Source organism: Pelophylax lessonae, assembly GCF_965119305.1.
Source record: "Pelophylax lessonae genome assembly, chromosome: 5".
Classification (NCBI taxonomy): domain Eukaryota; kingdom Metazoa; phylum Chordata; class Amphibia; order Anura; family Ranidae; genus Pelophylax; species Pelophylax lessonae.
In genome coordinates, this window is record NC_138772.1 from 528,310,659 (window position 1) to 528,333,977 (window position 23,319).

Here is a 23,319-nt window from a genome sequence, read left to right on the forward strand (position 1 = left end):
CACTTTAGGACCGGAGGATTTTCCTGCTTTGCGTCCAGGCCACTTTTTGCAACTTGGCACTGCGCGACTTTAACTGACAATTGCGCGGTCATGCAACGCCGTACCCAAACTAAATTTACGTCCTTTTTTTCCCACAAACAGAGCTTTCTTTTGGTGGCATTTGATCACCTCTGTGCTTTTCATTTTTTGCGATATTAATAAAAAAATGCGACAATTTTGAAATAATAACAATATTTTTCTACTTTGACAGTTAAAAAATATCCAATATATTCAATTTTCGTCATATATTTAGGCCAAATTGTATTTAGCTACATGTCTTTGACAAAAAAATTCTCAATGAGCGTATTTTTAACCGATTTAAGACCGGAAGATTTTACCTCATTCCTGACCAGGCCATATTTTGCGATTTGGGCACTGCGTTACTTTAACGGACAATTGCGTGGTCATGCGACGCTGTACCCAAATTAAATTTATGTCTTTTTTCCCCCACAAATAGAGCTTTCTTTTGGTGGTATTTGATCACATGTGCGATTTTTACTTTTTGCGCTATAAACAAAAAAAGAGTGACAATTTTGAAAAAATAACAATATTTTCACATTTTTTTATATGAAATTCCCCCCCAAAAAAATGCAAAAATCAAAATTTTTTAACATTTTTGGCCAATTTGTTTTCTGCTACCTATGTTTGGTAAAAAAAATCTTAATAAGCGTATTTTGATTGGTTTGCGCAAAAGTTATCGCAGCTACTAACTACGGGAAATGTATGTAATTTTTATTGGTTTTATTTTAACTAGTAATGGCGGTGATCTGCGATTTTTTTTGCGGGACTGCGACATTGCGGCGGACAGATCGGACCCCTAACTGACATTTTTGACACTTTTGGGGGTACCAGTGACATTACTACAGTAATCAGTGCTATAAATATGCATGGTTACTGTAATAAAGACACTGGCAGGGAAGGGGTTAACTTTATTGGTGATCAAGGGGTTAATGTATGCCTGGTGCTTACTGACGTGTGTGGGGGGAGGGGACTGTGTGACACAGACACAGATTGCAGGTTCAGCTATGCTGAATCCTGTAATCTGTCCCTGCCTGTCACATAGGAGATCCGCCCGCTTTGTTTACACAAGCGGGCGGATCTCCTCACTCGATCCCTGACGATCGGGGAAGAGCAGCGGTGATCACTGCCTCTCCTCTCCTGGCCCGACTCCCGCTGTGTCTGAATACACAAGGGAGGGGATGAGTCCAGCGACGTAGGTCTACGTCGATGGACGATAACGAGCCACTTTGCCGCAGTACGCTCCATGTGAGCGGTCGGCAAGTGGTTAATGTGATATTGTAATAAAAATTGGTTATATTTTTTAATTGGAGTCTATGTACTTTTGGAGGCATATAAAAAGTCCCAGAAATCCTTTTGTTGTATATTGCACAATCGATTAGGGACGATGCCTCCTTTAGCAATACAATATTGGTTATAAAACTCACCGCCTATTGATTGATCTTTATTCAAATCCCATTATATATAAACATATAGGTGGTAAATAAATGGTTTTGAATGTGAAATTGCTGTAATATTGTCTTTTTTTTATATTTGTGCTTAGCAATCATCTTATTTTTACTGAGGACATCAAACTTGGGAGGGGTGGTGGAGATTGGGGAGTAAGCTGAATGAGCAATTATACCCCGGTGATTGGGGGGGGGGGGGGGGGGCGATTCCTTTTGGTAAGGTATATCAGCATATGGGAGTGGATGCACTGATTTTAATGGGTATTTAAAGTTTTTCACAGAGATTTACAGTAAACCCCCCGCTCTATCGCGGTTCAGTTTTTGCGGTCCCAGTATATTGCGCTATTTTAATTAGGACCTAATAATTCTGATATCGCAGAAATATTTCGCCATTTCGCGGTTATGTAGCGGTGAATCAGAGCGAGGCTGCAGTGGCACGCATGCCTCGCTCGTGGACCGCACTGAACGCAGTGACGTTAGAGGGGGTGGTAACGCGATTCAGAGCATGTGCAGATGTGCTCCTTTGCCAACCAAAAGCAAGGATGCCCGCAAGGATGCCACCCAAACACCCATCTAAGGCTTCTGGTGAGCCAAAAAAGAAGAGGAAGTTCCTTACGATTCAGGAGAAGGTGAAACTACTTGATATGATACAAGAAGGACAGAGTTATGCTGCTGTAGCCCACCATTATGGTATGAATGAGTCAACGATTCACTACATCAAGAAGGATGAGAAGAATATCAGGGCAACTGCTGCACTGTCCATTAACCAAGCTGCAAAAAGAGTTGCTTCTTCCCGCAATAAAAACATTGATAAGATGGAAACTGCGTTGGCCATTTGGATGCACGATTGCAGAAAAAAAAACATCACATTGGATGGTAACACCATCAGGACTCAGGCAAAGAAGCTGTACGACACTTTTGCCAATCAAGGAGACTCTGAAGGAGGCACTGCCGCAGCAGAACAGTCAGACAGTGGCAATCCTGATCAGCCTTCTAGTACAGGTACATCTTCATCAGGAGGCTTTTCTGCCAGCAAGGGATGGTTTGACCGCTTCCAGAAACGCTATCAGTTAAAAGCGTTTCATTGCAAAGTGAAACTGCATCTGCCGACAAAGAAGCTGCTGCAAGGTACACCAATGAGATCTTCAAGAGTATGATCAAGGAGGGTGGGTACTGACCAGCGCAAGTCTTTAATATGGATGAGACCGGCTTGTTTTGGAAGAGAATGCCCAAACGAACCTACATCATGAAGGAGGAAGCTCGAGCCCCTGAATTCAAGGCTTATAAGGACACAGTAACCTTGGAAATGCTGCTGGGTTTATGATCAAGCCAGCCCTGATCTACAAGGCCAAGAACCTCAGATCACTGAAGCATAAAAACAAGAACCAGCTACCAGTCCACTGGATGCATAACCCTAAGGCTTGGGTGACTAAACACCTCACAACTGAGTGGTTCCATAATTGTTTCATCCCAGCCGTCAAGGTCTACCTTGCTGGATTTGGCCTTGATTTTAAGGTGCTTCTGCTGATGGATAATGCAGGAGGCCACGCCATGGCTCTATTGTACGAAGGAGTGCAAGTTGAGTTCCTTCCACCCAACACCACGTCTTTAATCCAGCCCATGGACCAGGGTGTGATACGATCATTCAAGGCGCTGTACACTCGCAACTCCTTGAATCGTCTTGTCGAATCCATGAACAATGATGAAAATTTCAATTGGAAGGACTACTGGCGTAATTACACCATTGCAACCTCTCTGGAGAACATACAAAAGGCCCTCAAGGAGATGAAGAAGGAGACCCTGCATGCCTGTTGGAAGAAGCTTTGGCCAGAAATTATTCACGATTATAAAGGGTTCTCTCCTGACAAAGTTCATCATTCAGCTGCGGACAAGGCAATTAGGCTGGCGAAATTGCTAGGAGGTGAAGGTTTTCAGGATATGACCCAGGACGACGTCAATGACCTATTTGAAACCCATTCAGCTCCACTAACCGATGAGGATTTGACAGAACTCACCAAGTCAGTGAGTGAGGAGGAAGTGGAGGAACAGGAGGAGGAGGAAGAAGATGAAGGCTTGTCAATTGAGCGCCTTGGTAGGGTTATGCGTACGGCCAATGACCTGAAACAGATGTTAGCTGAGTGGGATCCTGTTAGAAACCGTTTGTTAGAAACCACTAATTTGCTAATACCCAATGCGTACGTTATGTGTTTCTCACTTTTGCGCGCATTGACCCAGACGTTTTGGCGCCAAAGAAGGCCTATTTAAAGGCAGCTGGTGCATTTGCACTTTGTTGTCTTGTCTACAGCTCTTGCTTGCCACTGTTCCTAAACCTGTGACCTGTTTCCTGCTGATTTCCTGTTGACCTTTTTGGCTTGTCTCTGACTCCGCTTGTCTGCTGCCCGTCCTGACCCCGGCTTGTTTGACCATTCTCTCGGATCTTTCTTGTCTGTTTATCTGCCTTCGGACATTGACCGGTTCTCCCTTGGTGGGGCGACTCTGAGGACCGGGACCTGGTATCCACACGCAGCGAAGTCCATCCTGACCACCAGAGGCTCTGGCGAAAACCGATGGATACTTAGATTCTGCACCTCAGGCTAGCCTGTGTCACTTACCTTGGGGGTTCCCGTCCAAGCTCCGCCCTCTAGCGAACATCGGGGCCTACCTCTGCCGTCAGGTTACCCTCCAGCACCCTAACAGATTCTGACATGGTTCGTTCACTGCAGTTCCAAGAACCTCCTCGCCCAAAAGAAGAAACACGCCCAGCAACTGCCTATAACTATGTTCTTCACAAAACAGAAGAAGGCCGCATCCACCCCAAGTACCTCCACGGCCACCTCTAATGTAGAAGTGGAGGTCCTGGAGCAGCAAGAAGACGACCCACCTACACCTGAAGAAGCGCCTGCTGAACCTGCGTCTTCAGAAGATCAGTAGCTCTTATTTGCTGCTTATAGTCATCTTCTTTTTCTGCTGAGTACAGTACTGTATGTACAGTACATACAATACTGCGCTCTATTTTTTACTGTACTGTACAGTATACTGTTAGCAACAATATTTTTGTGTTTACAATGCTCTTGCTCTCTCAATCTTTTATGTGTTTCTGTTGCTTAAAAGTTTGTTTAAAGACCTTTAAATGCTATTAAAAAGCCCGGAACGTAACCCCCGCGATGGAGGGGGGTTTACTGTACTAATAAATGTGAGCACAATTATTGAGAGATTAAAAGCGGTGTTCCATCCAAAAAGGTAAGCTCTGCTTGTCTGTGCCCTCCCCCCACCACTGCCACTTTTGGCACTTTTTGAGAGGGAGCGGGTACATCTACCCTGCCCAAATACCACCAAACATGCTGTGCTATATCCCAAGACCTCCCTGAGTGACTACAGACTCTTTATATATACATGCCTGTTGATCTCTACATTATGTGAGTAGCCATTTGGCTGACAGTTTTAATAAATTCCCTTTCTGATATTATCTGCTACACTTAGTTTGGCGCACCTTGTTGTCCTTCACTTCCTGGTTATGTGCCTATGCAAATGATGCCAAGAATTCAGGAGGGGAGGAGGGGCTTCTTCGGCTAAGCACATCCTCCTGCTGTCATCCCAGAGCTAAGGGCAGACGGATTCCAGGAAGTCAATGCTACACGATCATCTGCCTTTACTCAAGATGGCCGTGGCCAGAAATACTAAGGGTTGATTTTCAAAGTTTTTTTTCACTAAAATAAAGCATGGAGACATGGGTGGACGGGGGAGTTTGCTTTGAATATTAAAAATGAATTTCAAGCAGCTTTCTATGGGGGCACTCGCTGAGGAAGAGGAGGAGCCAAGTGTACTGGCAGGGGAACCCAGAAGAAAAGGATTGGGGCTGCTCTGTGCAATACCACCGCGCAGAGCACCAGACACTCTTCCTACCACAGCACTAACAATGGGGCACTATTCCTTCCACTGACACCAATGATAGGGTACTGTTCCCCCTACTGACACCAGTGATGGGGCACTGGACACCAGTGATGGGGCACTACTCTTCCCTCTGCTACCAACAATGGAGCACTATTCTTCTTTCTGCTTCCAATGATGGGGCACTATTCTACCCACTACCTCCAACAATGAGGTATTATTTCTCCCACTGCTGCCAATGATAGGGAACTATTTCTTCCCACTGACACCAACAATGGGGTACTATTCCTCCTACTGAAACCAACTGAGCATTTTTACTTCCACTGACATTGACTTTACTGTTCCTCCAATTTACACCTACAATGGGCATTGTTCTTTCCACTGACCTAAACAAAACAGGCAGTATTCCTCCTCTTACTGACAATGAAGATGGGGCAATATTTCCCCCAGACACCAATGATGGAGCATTTTTTCTTCTCATGCATACTACTGAAAAGCACTATTCATCCCAATGACAACAACGATGAAGAACTATTCCCTCCACTGACACCAACAATATGGAGCTATTCCTCTTTTTACTAACACCAATGATGGAGCACCACCCAAAAGCACCAACAATAGGGCACTTTTCCTTCCAATGACACCAACGATGGGGCACTATTCCTCCCCCTGACAATAACGATGGGTCTATTTTCCTTCTACTGACACCAATGATGGGGAACTATTCCTTCCACTGACACAAACGACTGGGGCACTATTTCTCCCAATGACACCAATGATGGGGCACTATTCCTCCCACTGACACCAATGATGGGGCACTATTTCTCCCACTGACACCAATGATAGAACACTATTCCTTCTCCCACTGACACCAATGATGGAGCACTATTCCACCCACAGACACCAATGATAGGACACTATTTCTCCCAATGATACCAATTATTGGGCACTATTCCTCTTCTCGCTGACACCAATTATGGGGCACTATTTCTCCCACTGACACCAATGATGGGGCACTATTCCTTCTACTGACACCAACGATGGGGCACTATTCCTTCTACTGACACCAACGATGGGGCACTATTTCTCCCACTGACACCAATGATGGGGCACTATTCCTCCCACTGACACCAATGATGGGGCACTATTTCTCACACTGACACCTATGATGGGGCACTATTTCTCACACTGACACCAATGATGGGGCACTATTTCTCCCACTGACACCAATGATAGAACACTATTCCTCCCACTGACACCAATGATGAGTTGCTGTTCTTCCCACTGACCCCAATCATGGGGTACTATTCTCCACTGGCACCAATATTGGAGCACTACTCCCCCATACTGACTGCCGGGGCAGTTAATACTCCAACTGATAGCAGAGAATTTTTTAAATCCAACTAACCACCAATGTAGGGATACTTTTCCTCCCACTAAAACCAATGGTGCATTGATGAAAATAAAAAGATGAAAATCCAGCCATGATTGTCACCTATATTCTGTATTAATTTACAGTTTGCTAAGATACAAGAGAAATGATTTTGGATGTTTGCAGCAGAATAAAAGACGATGTTCTATTACCTTTTACACAAAGCGGATAACCCAGGGTACGGAAAAAAAACAAAGGCACATATTTGAATACCGAGGTTTAAATGCCCTGTACATCTGGGTAATATTTCTTGCAGCCACATAAGTATTTGCTCCGGGCTGTGGATTTTTCTAAAGCCAGTTACAGGAGTAGAAGTAGTAACCTGTACACAGCACAGATAGGAAATGCTCAATCACGTGAAAAAAGTATTTTCAGCAAATATTCTCCAAGATCAAAAGAACCCCAAGGGCTTTTATAACAATATTCACCTGAATAAATTCTCTTTCTTCCACATTCAGTGCAGCTGAACGTATTTTAGATGACAATTTAATTTCTCAGTGTGCCATTAACCACTTTACCACTAGAGCATTTTGCTGTCTTACGTCTGGGCCACTTTTTGCGATTCGGCGCTGTGCGACTTTAATGGACAATTGCGCGGTCGTGCGACGCCATACCCAAACGAAATTGACGTCCTTTTTTTCCCACAAACAGAGCTTTATTTTGGTGGTATTTGATCACCTGTGCGATTTTTACTTTTTGCGCTATAAACAAAAAAAGAGCGTTTATTTTGAAAAAATAACAATATTTTTCACATTTTTTATATGAAATTCCCCCCAAAAAAGATGTAAAAACCAATTTTTTTTTAAATTTTTGGCCAATTTGTTTTCTGCTACCCATGTTTGGTAAAAAAAAATTTTTGGTGTTTTTTTTTAACGCGTAATGGCGGCGATCTGCGATTTTTTTTTGCGGGACTGCGACATTGCGGCGGACAGATCGGACCCTTGACTGACATTTTTGACACTTTTGGGGGTACCAGTGACATTACTGCAGTAATCAGTGCTAAAAATATGCACTGTTACTGTAAAAATGACACTGGCAGTGAAGGGGTTAATTTTATTGGAGAGGGAGGGGTTAATGTATGCCTGGTGCTTACTGAAGTGTCTGGGGGAGGTGACTGTGTGAGACAGGGACAGATCGGATGTCCAGCTATGCTGAACACTGCGATCTGTCACTCCCTGTCACTGAGGAGATCCGTCCGCTTGTGTTTACACAGGCGGGCGGATCTCCACACTAGATCCCCCACGATCGGGGCAGAGCAGCGGCAATCGCCGCTGCTCCTCCCCTGGCCCGAGTCCCGCTGTGAATGAAAACAGCGGGAGCGCGCCTCCGGCGGCGCGCGAGCGCCGCCTACAGGGGAGGAGTCTGGCGACGTAGGTCTACGTCGGCACACGGGATCATGCCACTTTGCCGCAGTACTATTCCAGTACTCAGCGGTAAAGTGGTTAATATTTGCCCGGAAAAACTATGTATACACACACACCAGTCATACCAAAGATAAAAGGAGATTAACCTGAAAGTAACTCAATCATAAACACAGCTACACAGCCAAGTCATATTAACTACTTATGGACCAGAAGGTTTTACCCCCTTAATGACCAGGTAATTTGTTACAATATGGCACTGAGTTACTTTAACTGATAATTGCGCGGTCGTGCAACGCTGTACCAAAATAAAATTGATGTCCTTTTTTCCCACAAATAGAGCTTTCTTTTGGTGGTATTTGATCACCTGTGCGATTTTAATTTTTTGCACTATAAACAACGAACTAAAAAAAAAAAGATGATTAGGGGATTGGAGGACCTTGATTATGAAGAGCGTCTGCAATCGCTTGATTTATTCTCCCTGGAGAAGAGACGCTTGAGGGGGGACATGATAGCAATTTTTAAATATATCAATGGGGATCTCAGCTTAGAAAAAAAGCTGTTCAGTCGAAGGGATTGCATGAGGACTCAAGGCCATACAATGCGATTAGAGGAGAAGCGTTTTAACCTCAGGCAACGTGGGGGGATCTTTACTGTTAGGGCTACAAGATTGTGGAATTCTCTACCACAAGAGGTGGTTTCTGCGGGAAGTATGGTGGCTTTCAAAAGACTCTTAGACTTACATCTCAAGGTTCAGAACATTCAGGGGTATGTGAGATGATTACAGCCACACACACCTACACAGGTTGAACTGGATGGACTATTGTCTTTATTCAACCTCACCTACTATGTATGGAAGATCTACACTGAGTGTGTGTTTGCTGCTGTAACGGCAGCCAGCTTTTCCGGTGAGAGTCCTTTTCACAGTGGATGATTCTGGAGCATTGTACTGGATCACTTCTTCACTTTTCAAGTCATCACCAATTCTTTTGTGCACATCTGTGCACTGAACTTTCCCCATTAAGTTTAACCTCTTCCCGACCGCCCACCGCCTATTTACTGCGGTAGTGCGGCCTTCCTGTGCAAACCGACCTAGACCTACGTCGGTCGTGCGCACTGCAGCTAGGGGATGATAGCGCACCGCCGGCGGCATGCTCCTGCCCCCACTCGGCAGCGGGGAAGCCGATGCACAGGGCAGGCGGCTCTGATTGCCGCCAGCCATCTGCGATCGCTCCCTGCTAAGAGAGAAGGACGGTTGGCTGTTGTAAACACAAGTGACCGTTCTTCTCCCTGGAATGATCACAGCGCCCCTGTGATCCTTCTATATAGGATCACAGGTCTCTATGATCATTTCACAAGCCACGCCCCCCACAGTTAGAATCACTCCCCTAGGCTCACATTTAACCCCTTGATCACCCACAATGTTTAACCCCTTCCTTGCCAGTGTCATTATTACAGTAACAGTGCATATTTTTAGCACTGATTACTGTAGTAATGTCACTGGTCCCTCCAAAAGTGTAAAAAATGTCAGTTAGGGGTCCGATCTGTCCACGGCAATGTCACAGTCCCACTAAAAATCGCAGATGGCCGCCGTTACTAGTATAAAAAAAAATGACATAAATCTTTCCTGTAGTTAGTAGACGCGATAACTTTTGCGCGAACCAATCAAAATACTCTTATTGCGGGGGTTTTTTAACAAAAATATGTAGCAGAAAACAAATTGGCCTAAAATGTTAAATTATTTAATTTTTACATTTTTTTTGGGGGGGGGGGAATGCTATATAGCAGAAAGTGAAAAATATATATATTGTTTTTTTCAGAATTGTCGCTTTTTTTTTTTTATAGCGCAAAAAATAAAAATCGCACAGGTGATCAAATACCACCATAAGAAAGCTCTATTTGTGGGGAAAAAACAACATCAATTTTATTCAGGTACAACTTCGCACGACCGCGCAATTGTCTGTTAAAATAACGCAGTGCCGAATCGCAAAATAGGGCCTGGTCATTATGGGGGAAAATCTTCCGGTCCAGAAGTGGTTAAAGTGCTGATCCTATCATGGTAGGGTGCATTTAAATCTATATTTTTCACCATATTGTTTTTTTTATTATTTTCATTCAAGATTGGACTTTTATGTGTACATTTTTTTCACTTTAGCACTTTTTTGGACTTTATTTCAATGTGTTGTCCATTTATAACACAGTATTCAAATTTCATTGTTGTTTATTTACTTTGGGCGCTACACACTTTATTATTATTTATTATTATTTATGTTTGGTATATTACTGATCTGTGTCAGCAGCCGTCCCACCCCAGCACAGACATACAGCTTTTTTTCACTTGCTCTGGGTGCATTAGTGTGTGCTTGATCTTGGAGCATTTACTTTAACCACTTAAGCCCCGGAGGATTTGGCTGCTAAAAGACCAGGGGGTATTTTGCGATTCGGCACTGCGTGACTTTAACGGACAATTGCGCAGTCGTGCGACGCTGTACCTAAACTAATTTGACGTCCTTTTTTTCCCACAAACAGAGCTTTCTTTTGGTGGTATTTGATCACCTGTGCGATTTTTTGATCATGCGCTATAAACAAAAAAAGAACGTAAATTTTGCAAAAATAACAATATTTTTCACATTTTTTTATATGAAATTCCCCCAAAAAAAAATGTAAAAATCAAAATATTTTAACATTTTCGGCCAATTTGTTTTATGCTACATATGTTTGGTAAAAAAAAAAAAAAATCGCAAAAAGCATATTTTGATTGGTTTGCACAAAAGTTATCGCATTTACTAACAAAGGGAAAGATTTTTGTCATTTTTGTTGTTTTTTTTTTAACGCGTAATGGCGGCGATCTGCGATTTTTCTTGTGGGACTGCGACATTGGGGCGGACAGATCGGACCCCTGACTGACATTTTTGACACTTTTGGGGTTACCAGTGACATTTCTACAGTAATCAGTGCTATACATATGCACTGTTACTGTAAAAATACCCTGGCAGTGAAGGGGTTAACTTTATTTGAGAGGGAGGGGCTGTGTGTGTCCCTAGGGGCGTGCTTCTAACTGTGATTGGCTGTGGCTTGAGCTGTAGAAACAGTGATCAACGGTCCTACATAGTAGAACCGTATGATCAGTGTTCCTACACAGGGGAGAATGACAGGCGGCTTGTTTACATTAGCCTCCTGACTTTCTCCCTCTCCCCCGACGATCGCTGAGTGACCGGCGGACATCGGGTCTGCCGGTCACACGCGAGGGGGGGTCCGTGACCACGCGGGAGCACGCCGCCGGCGGCGCGCGCTCGCTCCCCAGAGCCTCACAGGCTAGTGATGTACCCCTACGTCACTCTGCCTGTGAGGGGCTGACCGCCGCAGTATATCTACTTGCGGCGGTCGGCAAGTGGTTAAAAAAAAATGAAGCATGGATTTAAAAAAAGAAAAAAATTTGCCATATACAAGTATCTTTGACCGCATCAGAGACTATTGCAGTGGTTTTTTTTTTCGGCTTTTTTAATTTTTTTTTTTAACCTTTTTGCTTTGCTGGAAATTAATAAAAAAATAAAGGTAAAATTGAATTATATTTATGTGATTATGATGTAAAAGGTAAAATTGGGCTGTTAGAAGTATGACTAAAGGGAAAACTTTCTCTGTAAGGCTCGGTTCACATTTGTGCAATGCGGGAACGCTGCGAATATACAGCCTGTTCCCGCATCGCATCCGCACATCTGGCAGTTCACACTGCCATATGCGATACGCAGGGGGTGTCAATTAAATGTTAACGACGCCCCCAGTTTGATCGCATATCGCAGTGCGATCTGCAAGTACGCACAGAATCGGATCGCACAAGTGTGAACCACTGTGCGATCCGATTCTGAGGCGGCTCAAAAAATGCCTCATGTGCGAGTTTGCTGCGGATGCGCTGCGAATTCAGCCATGCAAAGTGTATGGCTGAACTCGCATCCGCACATGAGATCGCATGTAATGAAGGAGCAGTGCGCTCCGAATTACATGCGATCAGCGCATCCGCACAAGTGTGAACCGGCACTTATTGTCCCGTTTAACCACTTCAGCACTGGAAGTTTTACCCCTGTTAATGACCAGGCCATTTTTTGCGATGTGGCACTGCGTTACTTTAACTGACAATTACACAGTCGTGCGATGCTGTACACAAACAAAATTGATGTCCTTTTTTCCCACAAATAGAGCTTTCTTTTGGTGGTATTTCACCACCTCTGTGGGTTGTTTTTTTTTTCTTCGCTATAAACAAAATAAGACTAACCGTTTTGAGAAAAAAAAAAAAACATTTTGTTTTTACTTTTTTCAATAAAACACATCCAATAAAAACAAAAATGTAAAACAATCAATTTTCTTCTTCATTTTAGGCCAATATGTATTCTGCTACAATTTTTTTTTCTGCTATTTTTAGATAAAAAAAATCCCAATAAGCGTATATTGATTGGTTTGCACAAAAGGTACAGTGCCTACAAACTATGGGATATATTTTTAGAATTTTTATTTATTTTTATTTTTTTGTACTAGTAATGGCGACAATCAGCAACTTATAGCGGTGAATGCAACATTGCGGTGGACAAATCGGACACTAATAGATTTGAAATGAAACAAACAAGATGTGCTTTAACTGCAGACTTTCAGCTTTAATTTGAGGGTATTTACATCCAAATCAGGTGAACGGTGTAGGAATTACAACAGTTTGTATATGTGCCTCCCACTTTTTAAGGGACCAAAAGTAAAGGGACAATTGGCAGCTCAGCTGTTCCATGGCCAGGTGTGTGTTATTCCCTCATTATCCCATTTACAAGGAGCAGATAAAAGGTCCAGAGTTAATTTAAAGTGTGCTATTTGCATTTGGAATCTGTTGCTGTCAACTCTCAATATGAGATCCAAAGAGCTGTCACTATCAGTGAAGCAAGCCATCATTAGGCTGAAAAAACAAAACAAACCCATCAGAGAGATAGCAAAAACATTAGGTGTGGCCAAATCAACTGTTTGGAACATCCTTAAAAAGAAAGAAAGAATGCACAGGTGAGCAACACCAAAAGACCAGAAAGACAACGGAAAACAACTGTGGTGGATGACCGAAGAATTCTTTCCCTGGTGAAGAAAACACCCTTCACAACAGTTGGCCAGATCAAGAACACTCTCCAGGAGGTAGGTGTATGTGTGTCAAAGTCAACAATCAGGAGAAGACTTCACCAGAGTGAACACAGAGGGTTCACCACAAGATGTAAACCATTGGTGAGCCTCAAAAACAGGAAGGCCAGATTATAGTTTGCCAAACAACATCTAAAAAAGCCTTCACAGTTCTGGAACATCCTATGGACAGATGAGACCAAGATCAACTTGTACCAGAGTGATGGCAAGAGAAGAGTATGGAAAAGGAAAGGAACTGCTCATGATCCAAAGCATACCACCTCATCAGTGAAGCATGGTGGTGGTAGTGTCATGGCGTGGGCATGTATGGCTGCCGATGGAACTGGTTCTCTTGTATTTATTGATGATGTGACTGCTGACAAAAGCAGCAGGATGAATTCTGAAGTGTTTCGGGGAATATTATCCACTCATATTCAGCCAAATGCTTCAGAACTCATTGGACGGCGCTTCACAGTGCAGATGGACAATGACCCGAAGCATACTGCGAAAGCAACCAAAGAGTTTTTTAAGGGAAAGAAGTGGAATGTTATGCAATGGCCAAGTCAATCACCTGACCTGAATCCGATTGAGCATGCATTTCACTTGCTGAAGACAAAACTGAAGGGAAAATGCCCCAAGAACAAGCAGGAACTGAAGACAGTTGCAGTAGAGGCCTGGCAGAGCATCACCAGGGATGAAACCCAGCGTCTGGTGATGTCTATGCGTTCCAGACTTCAGGCTGTAATTGAATGCAAAGGATTTGCAACCAAGTATTAAAAAGTGAAAGTTTGATTTATGATTGTTAATCTGTCCCATTACTTTTGGTCCCTTAAAAAGTGGGAGGCACATATACAAACTGATGTAATTCCTACACCTTTCACCTGATTTGGATGTAAATACCCTCAAATTAAAGCTGAAAGTCTGCAGTTAAAGCACATCTTGTTTGCTTCATTTCAAATTCATTGTGGTGATGTATAGAGCCACAAAGATTAGGATTGTGTCGATGTCCTAATATTTATGGACCTGACTGTATGCACTGTAACTGTAGTAATGACACTGGCAGGGAAGGGGTTAACATCAGGGGCAACCAAAGGATTAAATGTGTCCCTAGGGAGTGCTTTCTAACTGCGTGGGGGAGTTGCTTCTACTGCAAGAACACACAGATCCGTGTTAATGCTTAGAAGAAACACAAAATATCTGTCTTCTGTCACAGGACGGCAATCTGTCTTGTTTACATTGGGAACGATCTGCCTCGGGAACGATCGGCGGGTCTGGACCTGCTGATTGGCTCCCGCTGTGTTCAATCTGGTATGTGATTTCGCGCAGAGAGGCCGCCCCGCTGCAGTAAATGTACGTGGGGCGGTCCAGAAGCGGTTAATAAAGTTATGCAGAATAAACATGAGGGTAAATTACATATTTCAAGTTGCCACCAGAACAGGAATAGAGGGGACATTTTCTAATAGAGACACCTGTTCCCGGGGCCACTGTCTAAGAGGGGATATCTTTTAAATTGGAAAGATTTCTTATTACTTCCCTTTGAGTCTACAGGATAGGAAGTGAAGGGAAATCTCCCCAATGAGACACAGATGGCAAAAAAAAAACTGAATGCTTTAACTCTCCCCTACTCTAGTAAAAGGAGAAGAAATTGCCTTTAGATATACTATAAAGGCTAAAAAAAATTCAGAAAAAATAATGGGCATTTATTATTTTTTTCTTACAGGATCCTGCAAAGCATTGCACCCGCGATCAGTGGATCACAGGTCAGGCTCCAGCAGTGTTTGCCTACAGCTTTCTGCCCCTACCCCTGTATGGACTTTCTGTTATAAAGCTGTAGAAAGTGTCAATGAACTTCAAGGGTGCTCATCAGTGTTCTCCTAGTTCATTGAGAACTACAAGCCATCTGCTGCAGTGGCAGAAAGGACTTGTAGCTTATTAATTCACAGATTGCTGTGAATGAATGACGCGGCTGTGCAGGCAGAGCCCCACATAGCTGCACCATTTTTAAAATGTGACAGCTGTTGTGGGGAGAGGATCCCCCACCCGCTGTCACAGTGGAAGGGGTGATGGGGTGAGCGCGGCACGAGCTGGAACATGTTAGATGATATACCTTAACCACTTACGGACCGCCCACCGTGTATTCATGTCGGTACTTTGACGTTAAATATCGGGGTTTAGGGCAGCAGATAGCTGCCATCACCCCAGTATTTTTTTAAACGGATGGCGGTCCAATTTCACATAAGAATGGTCTCAGTTGCGGATTTGCCACGGGATCACCTTTATGGGTGGTGGTTGAGGTGCCCCCCGAGGTGCCCCCGCCTCTTCCCAGTCGTGTTCCCCGCTTACCGGATCCATCGGTAACAGGGAAAACGATCCGGTCTGCTGTCCCCTGAGGCAGGAAGTCGAGTAAGGTGGCTCTCACTCGGCTCTATGGCCTTGGAGGACCAGAGCGACGTCATACGTCGCTTCCTCGCAACGGATTTAAAGAGCCCATTTTTTTCCATTATGAAAAAAAAAAGACTTTTTTTGTTTTCGTTTTTAGTGTAGATGTGAGATGTGAGGTCTCTTTGATCCCAGATCTCACAATAAAGAGGTCCTGTCATGCTTATTTATATTACAAGGGATGTTAACATTCCTTGTAATAGGAATAAAAGTGATCAAAAAATGTTGTTTTTTTTTTTTAAAAGGACAGTGTAAAAATAAATAATAAAAGATAAAATAAATAGGAAAAAAAAAAATGAAAGCGCCCCGTCCCCGTTAGCTCGCAAACAGAAGCAAACGCATACGCAAGTCACGCCCACACATATAAACTGTGTTCAAACCACACATGTGAGGCATCGCCGCGATCGTTTGAGTGAGAGCAATAATTCGAGCCCTAGACCTGCTCTGTAACTGGTAAAACTGGTAGCCTATAGAAAGTGTTGCCTATGGGCATTTTTACGTTCCAATGTTTGTTGCCATTCCACGATGTTGGGTATTTATTTACTCAGCGTAACACTATTTTTCACATTATAGAAAAAAATTGGACTAACTTTAGTGTTTACTTATTTTTTTTTCCCCAAAAAATTGCGTTTGTAAGACCGTTGCGCAAATACGGTGTGATAACAAATATTGCAACAATCTCCATTTTATTCTCTAGGGTCTCTGCTGAAAAAATATATATATAATGTTTGGGGGGTTCTAAGTAATTTTCTAGCAAAAACAAAAAACTGATTTTAACTTGTAAACAACAAGTGTCAGAAAAAGGCCCGAACCTAAAGTGGCTAAATACAGGCGTAAAATATAACATGTTCCAAAGGTGAACTTAGCCTTTAAGAAAAGTGTTTTCCTATAAACTTGGATAATCATTTGAAATGTCATTTATATTCTACTACATGTGACAGGCTGAAAGGCATTTTGTGCAGCTGACAATCTTCTAATGTCACTTACCTTTAACTGCGGCAATGCTGCCACAATGTATTTGCGATATCCTTCATATTGCGCACAGGGGTTCCCCACCAGGTACAGCTCCCGCAGGTGAACATTGCGCTGCAGGCTCTGAACAGTAGACAGCTCACCTACAAAGTTCACTGTCAGATCCAGCTTCTGTAGAGACTCACAGCCTGTCAAGAATAACACAGATGTAAGGTATGTGTCCAAAAACAATGCGGCCCGTGTGACCCCCAGCACTACCCCAGGAACAACAGCTTAACATAGAGGTGGCATCAGATATAAGTTTCATGAAGTGTATATATGCTAAGTAATGAGTCAGTGTAACACTTCCAGGTATTTATGATCTCTCAATGAGAACACAATACTCCTCCTGAGTTTCAACTGCTCTCCAGAAAGACAGAGCCATCCTTGTTCAGGCATCATTCAGGGTTAGCATCTATTTCCTGGACTAAGATTCCAGCTCAGAATCTGACAGGCGGTCCGTTTTCATGCGATCTCCCATAGAGGAGAGCGGGGATCTGACAGGTGTGTCTCTGCAAAGTAAGCAGAGACGGAGCTGTCATCCGCCTGCTCAGCAGGGATCGGCGGATCGATCCCTGCTGAGAAAAATGGAGTCCGCCGAGTGCACCGCCCGTGTGAAAGGATCCTAACGTTATCCCAGCCCAGGCAAAGTTCTTCTAGGTGAATATCAATAAATGTCAGGAAATTATTCACAGTAACTTGTAAAGTTGTTGAAAGCAGAACTCCACCCAAAAAGTTAAAGGGAATACTTGTATGTTCCCAGCTAGTTCCTTGGGCCCCTACACTCCAGTTCTAGGGACAGTCTCTTGGATCGGCCGTCCTGTTGCAGGCTCATTTACCTCATATTCAGCCCAAATGTGAGTATTTTAAAGGGAGGGTTATTTTCCTCCCCTTAGTTACAATCCTTTCCTATAGTTTAGTATTTAACACAAGACCATATTGGTTTTTGTGTCTTTTCACAGTCATTTGATGCATCTGCCCCTGAGAAAGTGGAGCGATTCCACGAAAAGCGTAGGGCTTACTTGATGCACCATGCTTTTTCTATTAGATGGCTCATTACGCCCTATCCATCCATTTTTTTTACCACTATACTCTGCTGCTGAAGTGGCTCATGTTATTTAGGACAACTGTTTTACATCTATCATGCTATGTACCATTATGTGACTGTTCGTTTTCATGTATATTGGTTTGCAATCCACTATGAATATAGTTACAGATCTATGTATGCACATTGTAACTAGGGATGATCGAACTTTTGAAAAGTTTGGTTCGACCAGAACACCCGAACTTTCCGAAAGTTCGGCCCGGATTTCAGAACCCCATTGAAATCAATGGGACCCGAACTTCGGTAATCAAAAAACACCATTTTGAAGCCATAAAACCCAACAAATGCCCCTAAAAAGTGCCTAGGGTTCTGGGTCATACCCCAGGGACTATTAATCACACAAAAAAAAGTTCTTAAAAATTGTCATTTTTGATAGAGAGCCAATTATTGAAAAAATACATTTGTTCATATACATATACATGTGTGTGTGTATATATACCCCTACACAGAAGTTCATATGTCATGCCTGCCTCCAAACACGTCCACAAAAAAGCCCAATAAAACGCCTGCAACAAAAAGCCGGGTGTCACAAGGGCGAAGCCACTAACCTGTTCTATTGCAATTCTAATAGAAACAATCTTTTTTCTATGGCTTTCTATGGCGGTCACCCTGACATGGAAGGGTTTGGTCACCCTGCCATAGCAGTCAGAGTCAGTTCACCCTACACTAAACTACGGTCACCCTGACACTTAACACTTTCCCTACAGAAACTAGATTTTTGAATCTAACTATAGTGGAAAATAGTACCCTAACTACACTAGATATCCCTTTCCTCACACTAATAATTGCTAAATGACACTTTGAAGCAGGAGTAACAGAACTGCTTCCACTCTCTTCCATGTCCCTGTATTACAATGCTAGAGATTTGGCGGGGCTATCTTATATACTGGGGGGCGTATTCACTACTGATTGGCCTCTGGACCCCCTAGTCACTCCAATCACATTCCTAGCATCCTCCTGCCCCCTCAATTGGCTTTTACTGATGGTTCTGGTCCAATCACAGGCTTTTAAAGCCCAGTCCCTGTCCCATTGCATTTTGGTCGGTTCTGGTTGCCGAATTCCGAACTTTTTCAGCAAAAAGTTCGAAATTCGGCTGAATTTCGAACAGTCAATGTTCGGGTCGAACCGATGGTCGACCTGAACCGTTCGATCATCCCTAATTGTAACATGACATGCTTTTATTATCCAAGAGAACAAACTATGAATAGTGATATAAATTGATGTATGTACATTGCAACCTGATATGCATTTATTTCCCTAGAGAATAAAAATATTTTTTTTACCATCGACTATTTTTTCTATGCCGCACATTCCTCATTCAAAGTCCCAATAAATTCCCCTTCTTTTGCCAAAGGGATTGTAAAGGCAGAAGGTTTTCTTTATCTTAATACATTCTACCTTCTGTGTGCAGCATCATTCAGCCCCTCTAATACTTGCCTGAGCCCCATCTCTATCCAGCGATGTTGCAGGAGTGGCTCAGCTGCCCTGGAACCATTCGGTAGGACAGCAGCGTGTCGCGATTGGCTCCCGCTGCTGTCAATCAAAGTCAGTCAGCCAATCAGTAGAGAGAGGGGGGCGTGGCTGGGTTGTGGCTCTGTGTCTGAATGGACATAGGGAGCTGTGACTCGACTTGGGTGCCCCCATAGCAAGCTGCTTACTGTGGGGCACTCAACCAGAGGGAGGGGCCAGGACAGCCGAAGAGGGACCTGAGAAGAGGAGGATCTGGGCCAAACACAAACTGCACAGAGGAGGTAAGTATAACATGTTTGGTATTTATAAAAAAAATTTAAAATACAGACTTTACAATCACTTTAACCACTTGACGACCGCCCTGCGCAAACTACCATAGGTATACGTCGGTCGCGCGCAGGGAGCTAGGGGCGCACTCCTGCCCCCGCTCGTCAGCGGGGAAGTCGATGCAGCAGGCAGGCGGCTCCGATTCCTGCCTGACACCCGCAATCGCTCCCCGCTGAGAGAGAAGGACGGGCAGCTGTTGAAAAACACAGCTGACCGTTCTTCTCCCTGGAATGATCATAGAGCCCCTGTGATCCTTCTATATAGGATCGCAGGTCTCTATGGTCATTTCACAAGCCATGCCCCCCCCCCCACAGTTAGAATCACTCCCCTAGGCTCACGTTTAACCCTTTGATCACCCACAATGTTAACCCCTTCCCTGCCAGTGTAATTATTACAGTAACAGTGCATATTTTTAGCACTGATTACTGTAGTAATGTCACTGGTCCCCCCAAAAGTGTCAAAAATGTCAGTTAGGGGTCCGATGTGTCCGCCGCAATGTTGCAGTCCCGCAAAAAAAAAAAATCGCAGATCGCCACCATTACTAGTAAAAAAAAAACCAATAAAAAATGACATAAATCTTTTCCGTAGTTAGTAGACGCACTAACTTTTGCACAAACCAATCAAAATACGCTTATATGCGATTTTTTTTTACCAAAAATATGTAGCAGAAAACAAATTGGCCTAAAATGTTAAAAAATTTTAATTTTTACATTTTTTTTTTTTTGGGAATGCTATATAGCAGAATGTGAAAAACTGAATTTTTGTAAGATCTTACCTGTAAAATTCCTTTCTCTGAGTCCTCCGACAGTCGCCGCCACTTCATATTCATCACTAATGGGGTTATTGACCTTTGCTCCGCAGGAGTAGCTAGGCAACAAATAGTTAATATCAAAGCTTTTAACATATCCCACCCCTAGGTCAATACCTCCCAGTCAATACCTCCCTGCTTCCTGCATTCCCAACTCAGTTTCAGTAGCATAGCAGTAGAGAACATAAACAAACCCCAAAAGAGGGGCGGGGATGGCGACTGTCGGAGGACTCAGAGAAAGGAATTTTACAGGTAAGATCTTACAAAAATTCCGTTTTCTCTTACGTCCTCCGACAGTCGCCGCCACTTCATATTCATCACTAATGGGGACGTCCCATAGCAGTGTAGACATGAGGGGTGGGAAAAAAAGCAGCCGCGTCTAAAGCAACGCAGTACCCACATTAGAGAAAGGAACCTTATCAAAGTAAGAGAACCAACTGGGTAACAGGAAAAAAACGTGCTCAACAGGAGCAACAACCCAGGAAAACAAGTAACCTAGGGATAAAGACATCCCAAAAGCCAAGGACCCAAAACAAGGGGCCCTAAGGCACTGCCGCACTAAGAACTTTGCGGCCAAAAGAAGCATCCGCCGATTCCTGAACATCCACCTTGTAGAATTTTGAGAATGTGTGAACTGACGACCAAGTCGCCGCCTTACACACCTGTGTCACAGAAGCCTGATGACGATAGGCCCAAGACGTACTCAGAGACCTGGTAGAGTGCGCCTTCACAGGGAAAGGGGGAACTTTCCCCTGCAAAGCATAGGCTTGCACAATGGTCTGTCTAAACCATTTGGCGATGGTCGCAGCCGACGCTGCCATGCCCTTCCGAGGACCCTCTGGAAGAACAAAAAGAGAATCCGACTTGCGAAAGGATTTTGTCGATGACAGGTAAACCCTGATCGCCCGAACAACATCCAAGGAATGCATAGCCACCTCCCTTGGATGCTTAGGCTTTGCGCAAAGCGAAGGCAAGACAATATCCTCATTGAGGTGAAATTCCGAGATCCTCTTCGGAAGAAAAGAAGGGTTAGGTCGCAAGACCACCTTATCCAGGTGAATCACCAAGTAGGGAGAGCGGCAGGACAAAGCCGCCAGCTCCGACACCCTGCGAGCCGAAGTGATCGCCACCAAAAAGGCAACCTTTTTGGACAACAGAGGCAACGAGATCTCCCTGATCTTTTCAAAGGGAGTATGCTGCAACACGGACAGAACAAGGTTCAAATCCCATGGAGGTAAAGGGTCCCTTCGAGGAGGGGCCAAGTGTCGCACCCCTTGAACAAAGGTGCTAACCAAAGAATTAGACGCCACAGGGCGTTGAAAAAGAATGGCCAGCGCAGAGATCTGACCCTTAATCGTGGCCAACGCCAAACGCTGGTCCACTCCAGTCTGGAGGAAAGCCAACACTCTCGATACCGAGTACGAGCGAGGGGAATACCCCCTGGACTCACACCAGGCAAAATACGGCTTCCAAGTACGGTAGTAAATCTTCCCCGAAGAGGCTTTTCTAGCCTTGATCAAAGTGGGAATGACCTCAGGGGAGAGATCCCTATCCTTCAGGACCTGACTTTCAACAGCCAGGCCGTTAAAGCCAGCGACTGTAAAGCAGGATGGAATATCGGTCCTTGAGACAGGAGATCTTCTCGAAGAGGCAGACGCCACGGAGCGTCGACCGCCAGATTCACGAGGTCTGCGTACCAAGACCGGCGAGGCCAGTCTGGCGCCACCAGAATCACCGTGCGCGGTTCCGAGGCCAACCTGCGAAGGAACCTGGACAGCAGCTGAATCGGTGGAAAGGCATACATCAGACGATACTGACTCTAGGACGTCACTAACGCATCTGAGGCGTCTGCCCGAGGATCGCGCGTCCTTGCTACGAACCTTTCCACCTTGTTGTTTAGACGAGACGCGAACAGGTCCACATCCGGGGACCCCCACTTCGCGCACAGCATCTGAAAGACTTCCGGGTGAAGGGACCACTCTCCCTGGTCCAGGGACTGGCGACTCAGATAATCCGCCTGCCAGTTCTTCACTCCCGGAATGTGAACTGCCGATATCGCCGGGACGTGCGTCTCGGCCCAAGACAGAATGTCGGCCACTTCCCGAGCCGCGCGGGCACTCCTGGTGCCCCCCTGGTGGTTGATGTAGGCCACCGCTGTGGCATTGTCCGTCTGCACCCGAACCGGACAGCCTTGAAGCCTGTCCGTCCAACGCAGAAGGCAGAGATGAATTGCCCGTAATTCCAGAATGTTGATCGGAAGGGAGGATTCCACCCCCGACCAAGTTCCCTGGGCGGACAGAACGCCCAGGACACCACCCCAACCCGACAGGCTGGCATCCGTGGTGATCACCGTCCATGACAATGGACGAAAAGACTTGCCCCCCGACACCGCCGGGGACTGGAGCCACCACAAAAGACACCTTCGGGTGAGGCGGCTCAACGAAATCCGCAAAACCAGAGATTGCGGACGCCCGTCCCACTTGGCCAGGACCTCCGCCTGAAGATCCCGTGTGTGAAACTGGGCGAAGGGAATCGCCTCGAAGGCCGAGACCATCAATCCCAGACACCTCATACACGTCCGGAGGGACGAGCACTGATTGTCCCTGAGGGACCTGACTTCGTTCTGAAGTGTCCGGAGCTTGTCTTCTGGTAGGAAGACCTTCGCTTGAACAGAGTCCAGTATCATTCCCAGGTAGGGAAGACGAACGGACGGACACAACGCCGACTTTGGGAAATTTATTGTCCAACCGAACTCCTGCAGAGTCTGCATCGTGATGGACAGGTCGTTCACCAGGCCCTGACTGGTCGCAGACCGAATCAAGATATCGTCC

At 44.7% G+C, this 23,319-nt stretch overlaps 1 protein-coding gene across 1 annotated transcript in view; it reads right to left on the bottom strand.

Moving 5' to 3' along the window:
• Positions 1–23,319, bottom strand: part of DNAAF11 (dynein axonemal assembly factor 11) — a gene marked incomplete at its 3' end in the record, with an annotated part of 192,955 nt that overhangs the window by 143,453 nt on the left and 26,183 nt on the right. Inside the window, exon 4 of the mRNA XM_082259018.1 lies at positions 16,755–16,927. Coding sequence (XP_082115144.1) covers positions 16,755–16,927 — 173 coding nt within the window. The remainder of the gene's footprint in view (positions 1–16,754; positions 16,928–23,319) is intronic.